Source organism: Gymnogyps californianus, chromosome 5, assembly GCF_018139145.2.
Source record: "Gymnogyps californianus isolate 813 chromosome 5, ASM1813914v2, whole genome shotgun sequence".
NCBI classification, from domain to species: Eukaryota; Metazoa; Chordata; class Aves; order Accipitriformes; family Cathartidae; genus Gymnogyps; species Gymnogyps californianus.
Window position 1 is genome coordinate 40,516,909 of NC_059475.1, and position 10,015 is coordinate 40,526,923.

The following is a 10,015-nucleotide window of genomic DNA, read 5'->3' on the forward strand; positions in this document are numbered from 1 at the left end:
TATCTTGAATCAGGTATACCCACATTACCACGGAAGATGCTCTCTATAAACAGATCATCTGACACTGATACTGAAGAGAATTCGGCACAATTCTAAAAATAAAGTTGTGTACAAGAGGACTGCTTAAATATTTAACAGTACACCACAGAGACAGAGTTGATTTTAGCAGCCTAACAGGACAGCCGAACAGAAAAACAAAATCACATTTTCTCATCCTTACATGCTGCTTAAACAATCCAGACCAAACAGAGACTTTGGGACAAAACTGTTAACTGGTAGGCCACTACTTTACGGACCCAAAGAAATTTGAAAATAGTGTGAGATTTCAATAAAATATTCTTTACAGTATAGTCTTCTGCTTGACTGTGATAAGCAAATACATCTTTCTCGTAAAATCAAGAGTAACCAATGCTTCAAATCATTTCAGGAAAAGAGAAAATCATGAATCTACAACACACAAAAAGTTACCTCGTAACAGTTCTAGATACCATGTAAATTTTTTGAAAAGAGGGCCTCTGCCAGTATGCTGAGTAACTTTGTACATGCAAACCATCCCGTCATGTTTAATGAAACGATATGTGTTAGTGAAGTCATGTATACAGACATACTTGCAGGTTTAAGCTTAAAACAGAGATTCTGAGAACTAAACAACATACAAATTAATCTGCAGAGTGGAAGAGATGGAGGCCACCACCTGACAAGAAAAAAAAACAAAAACAAAAAAAAACCCCAAAACCCCAAAGCATATCTTTCTTCCAGTTTTCCCTTTCTTTGAGCCACTTCCTTCTCAATAGCCTTGGAAAAGCAGACGTTTGGGCTCTGAGAAAGTGTGACTAGAAGAAAGTTCCTCATTCAAGCGTGCTCTGTAGAGAAGCAGCTAAATGATGCTCTCTTTTATGTAGTCAGGAAACTGCAACAAATTAAAGTGTTCAAAATTTTTATGTCAGTACTTATTCAAATAAGTCTGACTCTTTGAGCACAAGCCATCACATTCAATTTTCTTTAGACAATGGTACATTGTTAGGAAATTAGGATTAGACTCAAGTTTATAGTAAACCCATGAAATTAATAAACTACTCAAGCATAAAAATATAAACAATGCATGCAACAATCTTAATGTTTCCATTATTGCTAGCACAATAACTCATGAATAGTGAAATATTAAAAGTATTTGTTTCTGACATATATGTGACCAAGTAACAAGTTTTGGCCTAGCTTTGAAAGCAAATATGGTGATGTTAAACAAAAAGGTATGCCTTTCTTCAGAACCGAATTTAATAAAGCAGGTAACCATTTCTTAAACTAAGAAAAATACAAAATTTAGGAATGAAGATGCGGATTTCATACTTTTTTGAAAACACTTCATTAGTCGCTCTTCAAAAAAAAAAGGAAATTCTGCTATTTAGTGAAGTTCAGATTGATGGGATCTGCAAACAGACGTAAGGCAAAGCTATCAACTTGAAAAAAAAAATTTAAAAAATCCCTGCCTGAAATTATTTTACCTCGTTAAACACAAGGGGGGAAAAAGCCCAACTTTTTTCCATTATAACCATCCTGAACATCTATTTTTTTTTTTATCCTTTGCAATCACTACGATACTTTCACGTGGGTCTTTCACACAACAAACACTGATAAAGTAAAACTTTATTTTAGTATACAACCTGATTGTTAAAACACAGAAATCGTAAAAGGCAGAGGACAGCGGAGGTTCAGACGCAAGCGAGGTGGATTTTAGCGCGTTGCGCGGATTTTACCAGAGTCCTGGTGAACCGTGCCTAGCGATGCTACCGTTCCAGCGGAGCAGCGGCGAGTGCCACCCTCGCAGGCGGTGCCACCTTTGTTCCCCGCAGCCACCGCAGCAGCCGGCCGGCGCTCCCCACCCTCCCGCCCAGTGACCCACCGCCGCCCGCAGCAGCTGCCAGCGAGGGCTGACTCAGTCCCCTCCTGCGCCGCGGCCACCTGCCAGCTCCCGGGGCTGGCACCCAGCGCCAGCCCGCCCCGCAGACCCCTCTCCCCCCGGCGCAGCGCCCACCCCCGCGGCCTGGCACCGTCCCACGGGCAGGCAGGACCGCGGGCGTTGCGCTGACCCCCGGCTCCGGCTCACGGCTCCGCCGGGCTGCCCGGCACGGGGGATAGGCGTGCGAAGCGCTGCGCGCCGCTTTGAATCCTGGGCTCTCAGGGTTGGTTTTTCCTTGTTGCTGTTTGCCTTTTTTTTTTTTTTTTTTTTTAGTGGAAAGTTTCCTCTCCCAGCAGAGGCCGGGACAACGCGCAAACTGCCCCAGGGCGCCGCGCTGCCATCACAGCTGACAGGTTTCTGCCTCCCCCCTCCTTCCGCAGCATTAAAAAGCAGGCAGATAGATCCGGCTGGGGTTTGTTTTTAATAACAGGTATTAGTACAGCTAATCGCATCCATTGCCAACAAATAAAAGTCAAGCTCGCATGCGAGCATCCTGCACGGAGCCTCCTCGGCACCGGGGCCGGAGGGGCGGCAGAGGAAGAGCGGGGGGCCGGGGTGAGGGAAGCGGGGCCGGCAGCAACGGAGGAGAGGCGCAGGAAAGTTGCGATCGGTCTCGTTAGCCCCGGAGCCGAGCCGCCGGGAGGCCGGGGAGAGGAAAGTTCACAGCCACCAACAGCGCCCGCGAGCAGCGGATCCGGGGGGCGGCGGGAGGGGGCTCGGTTGGAGGGTTTCTTCTTACCTTCTGGTCGACGATGGAGCAAGCCATTTCCCGGACGTGGGCGAGGCTGAAGTCCCCCGAGGAGTCCTGCAGCAGCAGCACCGGCTCCCGGCTCAGCCCGATCTGGAGGTGGAAGGCGACGCCGCCGCCGCCGGCAGCAGCCCCCGGCGGCGGCAGCGGGCTGGGCGGCCGGATCAGCGGAGGGGCGCTCATCGAAAACTTCCCGCCGGAGCCGCCACCGGAGCCGAGGGGTCAGGGACGGAGGGGGAGAGACGGGCACCGCGGTGAAAAGTTTGCGGCCGCCCCAGAGGCGCCGGGCGAGTTCCCCCGCGAAGTTTCAGGGAAGTCCCGCCGAGCTCCTCCCGGGTGAAAATGGCGGGGGGGGGGGGGGGGGCGGAGGACCGGGGAGGATGCAGACAGGAAAAGGCGGCGAGAGAGACGCGCAGAGCGACGGGGGGGCCCGGCCCAGCGCCGCCGAGGTGCTGCCGCCGCTCCGGCTGTTGGCGCTGTGCGCGGCGCGGGGGCGGGACGGGCCGCGCCGCGCCCTCCGCCGGGACGGGCCCGCCGCCCAGCTGGGCCGGGCCGGGCCGCGCCGCGCCGCTCCGCCACCAAACGGCGGCCGCGTCCCGACAGGCGGCAGGGGCTGAGCTCGGCCCCGCGGCCCCCGGGCCGCCCAGCCCACGCGGGGTCGGCTGGTCCCCCCGCGGCGGGGCTTCGCCTCAGCCGTCTCTGGTCTCCGCACCCGGCCCAGTCAGCGGGCTGCGGTGCTGGGGAGGGGAGAGCCTCCCCTTCCCCGGTCACCCTCGTTGGGCAGTACCTCAAAGCCGCCTTCATCCCGCCTCGCCCGGTCCTCTGCGCCCTCCCGGGCCGCAGGTGGAGGCAGAGCCTGAGGAGAGTCGGGGTTTTCCCTCGCCGGCAGGCAGCACGGTAGCCTCTCCCGGGCAGGGTGGTGGCAGCTGCCCCCGAGGACGGAAAAAAGTGCCAGGGCAGCGGGAGCTCCGGCCCGGCCCCGGCTCCGCTGCCCGGCCTCGGCCGGCCACTCCGGTCGGCACCGTGCCGCCTCCTCCAGCAGCCCCCGTAGGTTCTGGGGAAGAAACATGGCACAGCTCGCACCCATCTCTTCTCTAAAACAGCTTCCAGTCTCAGGTACAGTCTGTGCTAAGGAGGAGCTCCCTGCCACCTAAAACCAGGATGAGTTACTCTTCCCAGCTCTCGGGATCAGTGCAAGCCCCATCTGTTTGCGCAAGCAGCACCAATGGCAGGCAACGTTTAGTCCGAAAAGTCCATCCCTAATCTCCACTTGGAAATCTGTGAAGGCAGTGGAAATGTGAACTGTAAAGATTTTAGGTACCAACAGAGAAACTCTTAAGCTATATATATGGCACCTGTAAGGATGGCAGTACTAAATGTATGTTTGTAAGTACAGTGGTTGATCAAATTTATGACCTGTTTCTTTACAAACTGCTTTTTTGACCAAATGTACAGCTGCAGTGCTGTTTCATTTTGATCAGCTGTCTTAATAGGACTTATTTTACTGTTGGCAGCTTGTTTCCCACCTGGGATGTTCACACACAGAGAGCACCTTACTGTCTGTATAATTTTTGAATCAGTGTATTCTTTGGTGAATTTTCTTTTGAAATTGTTCCATTTTAATCTGCACCTTCTACAGACTACCAAATCTGCTGAAAATGTCAGCACTCTAGAATGAGATGGTTACTAGTCCCACTTAGTAGACTTTTTCGTATCGCATTAGGAGTAATAATCATCTTCAACCATAATCTTTGGCTTTGCTGTTGAAAATCATACTTAATTTTGCTGTTGTCTGCAGTATTTCCTTAGGAATGAATCAGTTTCAGTACAGTAGTGTACCCTGGCTAGCGCTGTGACAGGCTGTTTCCTAACAGCTCCCTGTATACTAGACGTTTTGGTGCTTGGATATTTTGGAGTGTGTATGTTTATACTCCCAGGTCAAAGCCTGCTGAGGCGTTATAACTACTGCAAGCTTCCCATGATCCCGTGGCCCAGCCAGCTATCCTATACAGGAGTCCGCACAGGAGGACTGTGAGGTCCATGTGTGAATCTGTAGCAGGAAGGGCATGTGAGGTCCAGGTGCCATCCCTGAATGGCTGTCATAAGTTCAACTGCAAACGCAAGGCCAGAGCCACATCAGGTAGCCGGTGGTAGTTTTTTTCTGAGTGCTGTAGTTCCTACTTCTCCCCTGTTGCAAGAAGCATACTAGAAGATCCTGCAGCCTTGCTTCGTTGTTCAGGTGATCCTTGAATGCAGTAAAGTGTCATAAGTGCCATCAACTACTCTCAGAGTGCTTCTTCCTTACAGCTCACTGTGGCAAAAGCAGATGTGGCTCTGATGGTAATAGGGGTGGTGAGTTGTCCCCCTTTCTCCTGCCCTTGCCATATCTAATTATAGGGTCACATAATTGAGCATTTCACAGCATGAGTCACATGATGACATTTGCTTTCAAGGGAAAGAGTGGAAAGATGACAGCTGTATATAACCTTAGCTACTATACACTGTGTTATAGCTCTTTTGCAACTCTTAAAATAACGAAAGAGGAGAGGTAGCAGTAGCAATACTGAGAATTATATATCCTTGGTTTTCTCATCTGTGTGAAATCTAGTGATGGAGCTCATAGGTTGTGACTCACCCACAGATCCACATCCTCTGTGCAGACATGGGCACAAGTTTTTCTTCAAAAAGAAGGATTACATTATTTTTAAAAAGTTGTAGGTTGCTGAGTCGTTTCATTAGTGTATATCGGCCATGTTGAATACACCTTTGTAATCGGAATAGATGAGGACAGGACTTCTTCAGCGCTGTGTCAGCCAGTCATATACAAATGCTATTTATAAAAGGATTCAGTGAAAGTGCATGATGTGGTGCTGAGTACAACCCGGCCTGTTGTACCGACTAAAATGTCATCTCTTTCATGATCCTTCCAGATGGGATAATTATTGCGCTGATACCAGGGAGGAGAAAAGACCATCCGCAGCAGTCTGTTCTCTTCCCTGTGACCTGATACAGCGTGCATGCCTGGCTGAGCCGCTCTGTACATGCACAGTTGGAAAAACCACTGGAAGTTTAGGTTTCACTGCACCTGTACAGATCAATTAAGCAGTACATGAACTGCCACATGAACTTGCAGGGAAAAAACGAGTTTGCTGCACATGGCTACAAAGTTTATGCATCTAGCTACATACAGGAAGTGGGCAGTCAGCAGAGGAAGTCACTGTAATATCACATTATGAAAACCTCTCCCAGGTGCCCCCAAGGTACAGTTGCTGTAATGTTACTTCTAATTACTCTGTATTACTACAGTATGAAGGGTGAATAGTGGTCTATGTTATGTTCTCATGGATTGTGTACTTGACCCTCCACTTAGATGCCTTTCTGAATCTTTCTTCTTTTCTTTCAGCTTACTACATTGTATAGGCAGAATTCTGTTATGTTTATTGGGAATAAGAAACATCCCCTTCATGAAGTTTTTATTGCTTTCTGCTTTTCTCTGTCTGTGATGTAACTGGTCCTTTTTGAACAGCCAGCTAGCCATTTATCTTTCTGCTCTTTAACACAAGCAGTTATATGGTGCATATATTTTAATTCAAAAAAATCAAACACCTAGCAAAGAATAATGCAGGATATGCCTAAACAATGGAGAATATTCTATAAGGCAGTTTCTTTGACGCAGATGGTGTTAGTTTTTAGGTCAAAGTTGTTGACCTAAAATTTAGTTCTGATACGTTTATGTAGAGACTAGAACACAAGTGATTACAATGAGATGATTACTAGTGGTTTTATGAGGCAGATAGTGGAATATCATATCTAGTTCTGGGATCAGTATTTTGAAAAATAGGTTGCTTGGCAGTATATTCAATAGTATAGTGTATCTTGGCAAGGAGAAAAGAATAGGACTAAAGCAGAGAAAGCAGTAAGAAGCAGCAGTCTCTGGAAGCTGGATAGAAAGTGAGACTGGAAATAAAGCTGAAATTTTAACCATGAAAACAGTTAGTCATTTGAATGAATAAGCAAAGAAAGTGACAGATAACCTTTTTTAATGTTTTCAATTTAGACTGAGAGTTTACTCACACACAAGCTTTTTGGGCTCAGTACAGTGGTAACTTCTTTGTTTCCCAAGGTCAGAGTGGAAGATAATTGCCTTTAGCTGTTTATTATATTCTTAATGGGATCCAAAAAATACAGGCAGATTTTGTTATCTGTGACAGCACACATGAATTCAAAGATGTAAAGATAGTCATCTTTCTTTCTCCCTTGAAAGAAATGTATCTTTTCTACCTCAGAAGGAAGGCATCATCTGTCCAGGAAGAAAGTGAGTTGGCATAAACCCTTTGTTCCTTAGGTCACTTCCACTTGTTCACCTCTGCTTGACTCCATAGGCTGTTCCACACAGAGCAGGTGCCTGTGGAAGAGGGACTCTCCGAGCCGCTGGTGAAGATAATGACAGCTTTTCATCCTTGAAAATTTACCTTCTCAACCTGCAACAACAGATCATATGTTAAAGTAGGCAAAGACACTTTTTGTTGCTGAATCAGGCCAATACCCATTTTTGCATTCTACCACTAAAATTTTTCTGTTTCCCTCATCTCACACATTCCTGAGCCACACACACACCTCTAGGCTTACTGCTTTGATCAGGCATCCCAATGCTGTTTTTTCGAACAGTCCAGCTTCTTGGCATATTGACTTGCATGCAGAGCACGGTCCATTATAAGCTCCAGGTCTCTTCCTGCTAAGTAATTATTTTGTTCCTATTTCTGTGTATCTGAAGTTGATTATTCCTGCACAAGCATCCTACGTTCACATATCTGTATAGAAACCCATCCTATTTTTCCAGGCCGTTACACCAATTTGTCAAGATCATTTGAATTCGAATCACAAGTGCTTCCATGGCCTTTGCAGTCTGTCTCCTTTTTCTATAATCCATAAGTTTAAAAGGTATAGTCATTATTCAAGTCATTAGTAAAGGATTGAATAAAACAGGATGAAGTACAGACTCCCATGGAATTCCATCACACCCATACTCTTTGGGTGTTATTACCCAACTAGTCTTGCATCCACTTTATAATATTTTCTTCCCAGCCTGATCTCCTCTGTTTGCTGAGAAGAATGGTTTATGAGACTATGTCAAAAACCTCATCAGTCAGAATACATCACACCTATTGCTTATGCTCTGTAATAGGAGGAAATTTGATTAGTTTGGTATGATTTGTCTTTTACAACAAATCAGTGCTGGCCTGATACTGATTTCAGTGTTGTCTTCCAGTGTTTAAATTTTTTTTATTGTTCTAGACTACTTTCATACATCGGTAATGCCCTAAATACTTTTTTTCTACTCTGAATCTTCCGGTATCTCACCCATCCACTAATCTTCAAAGGTAAGTATTTATTGTTTTGTGATTGCTTCAGCAAGATATTTAAATAACCTGATATTCTGGGTTTATCTGACACTATTTGAAAAACTATCTAAATACTCCATAACTTCTTTTGCCCCCTACTAGGCTTATTTTTTCATTGTTGTTAACAATGTTACTGTGCTAGCCATTTGCTTGCAAAAAAGGCATTATGGATGACAGCATTATCCAATATGTCTTTTCTGCTGGCAGCGGATCAATATTTCCAGAAGTTACTTTTCATTGTATTATGATCTACAAAATGCAGATAATGTATTGTCTATTCCAACTAACAAACTTGAGCAGAAACCTGAAGTTTTACAAGGAGTAGCTCTTGCATCTAGATATGGTTTACATATTCTTTATATAGACTTAGATTTTAACACTGAACTTTCAGCCAAGTCTGTTTATGTTAAGAATATGTGAACTTTTCCTGTTTCTACAGTTGAATACAGACTGTGCTATTTGCATTCTTACTAAGCAGCAAAACATGCTTTATTAAAGACAGGTCTACAAAAGTGAAACCATTTTTTTTCCTGCTGTTTTCAGATGCTGAAATGATGCGGAAAGTGGACTGCATGCTCCCATAACTTCTCTCCTGAAGCAAACACTCTTTGGTTCAAAAGCAGAGCATTGGGAAAAAAAAAAACCAAACAAACAATGAAGAGAGAGAAAAACAGACTGGTAAATACAATGGAATGAAATTTGGGAAGAAATGTGGAGACTGTGATGGAAAGTAAAAGGACACTAGAGTTGGAAATGCAAATGTCACTGGATCTGGGATCGGTATTGTGTTAGGGGCTGAACTGGTAACTTAAATGGAGCTGATATCTGAAATACTGGCAAAATAGTTTTACAGATAAGCTCCTGGGTATTTATTTGGAGAAAAGAAGCAGATATTAGCTGTAGAACTGGTTAGGGATTTTCTGATGAGCTACTTATTTCCATGAGAAAATTATAACATTTTAAGATCTAAATGGTTGACGTGAATACTGTCAGTAAATCTCCCAAATTGTTTTGTTTTTGTTGTTTTTTTAAAAAAATGTTTCCAATTCTTGAAATTGCTTCAGCATTTCTAAAAGGAAAGTTTTGGAGTATTATCTTCCATGACTTTCTGCTAAATGTTTTAGATAATTAGGACAAAACATTTAAAAACATTAAGCTTAAAAATTCAAAACTCAAGTTTAAAAATCTGAGACAACTCAATGTAGTATTTTTTTATAAATGGATCACAAAAAAAATCAGATTTTTCATTTTTTTGTATCTTGGGAATGGAAGTTAAAATCTGATTTAGGCTGGAAAAACTATTTTCTGCCTATGTAAGCCTATCTCTGGGCAAACTGACCATGGACATACAAGATAGATTAACATTAAAATAGGATCTGAAAGATTGCAGGATAGGGCTTTCTTGTGTCAAACATCTGCATAGTCTGTTTCTTTTCTTTGAGCAAAAAATGTGTTGGTTTGGGAGGGAAGAGGGTTTTTTGGTGGTTTTTTTTGTCTCTGTGCTCCAAACTGACCTCACTATACTTGAAAAATTGTGGGATAGGACAGGCTCCATTTATCCCAAAGTATGCTTTGAGGATGTTTGTTATGGCTTGACGATAGAATAACTGATGCATTCAGATAAGCATGAGTATCTTGGCATTGTTTGTGCATATTTGTGCAAATTGTCCTCACTAGCTCTCTGGTTCTGAGGAGCATGGTACTTCTGGAACAAGGCGGTCGTTGCTGCTTAAAACTCCTATCTGAGACACGTGCTTCCCATCCTGAGGATACTGAAAATGAGGTAGTCATTGTATCTTAAAGGAAGACACAGCACAGTTGTTATTCAGAAATTTCTTAATGCTACTTCTTAGATGATTTCTGAATAGTATATTCTGTGTGAAGGACACTTTTTTTATTGTTTACATA

At 44.7% G+C, this 10,015-nt stretch overlaps 1 protein-coding gene across 2 annotated transcripts in view; it reads right to left on the reverse strand.

The window, feature by feature from the left end:
* The window catches only part of PRKD1 (protein kinase D1), a 150,248-nt gene extending 147,268 nt beyond the window's left edge, over window positions 1-2,980 (reverse strand). For both annotated transcript variants that reach the window (XM_050897979.1, XM_050897978.1), the window contains exon 1: window positions 2,697-2,980. In XM_050897979.1, coding sequence (XP_050753936.1) covers window positions 2,697-2,888 — 192 coding nt within the window. In that variant the 5' untranslated portion in view covers window positions 2,889-2,980. The remainder of the gene's footprint in view (window positions 1-2,696) is intronic.
* Window positions 2,981-10,015: the final 7,035 nt, after the last annotated feature.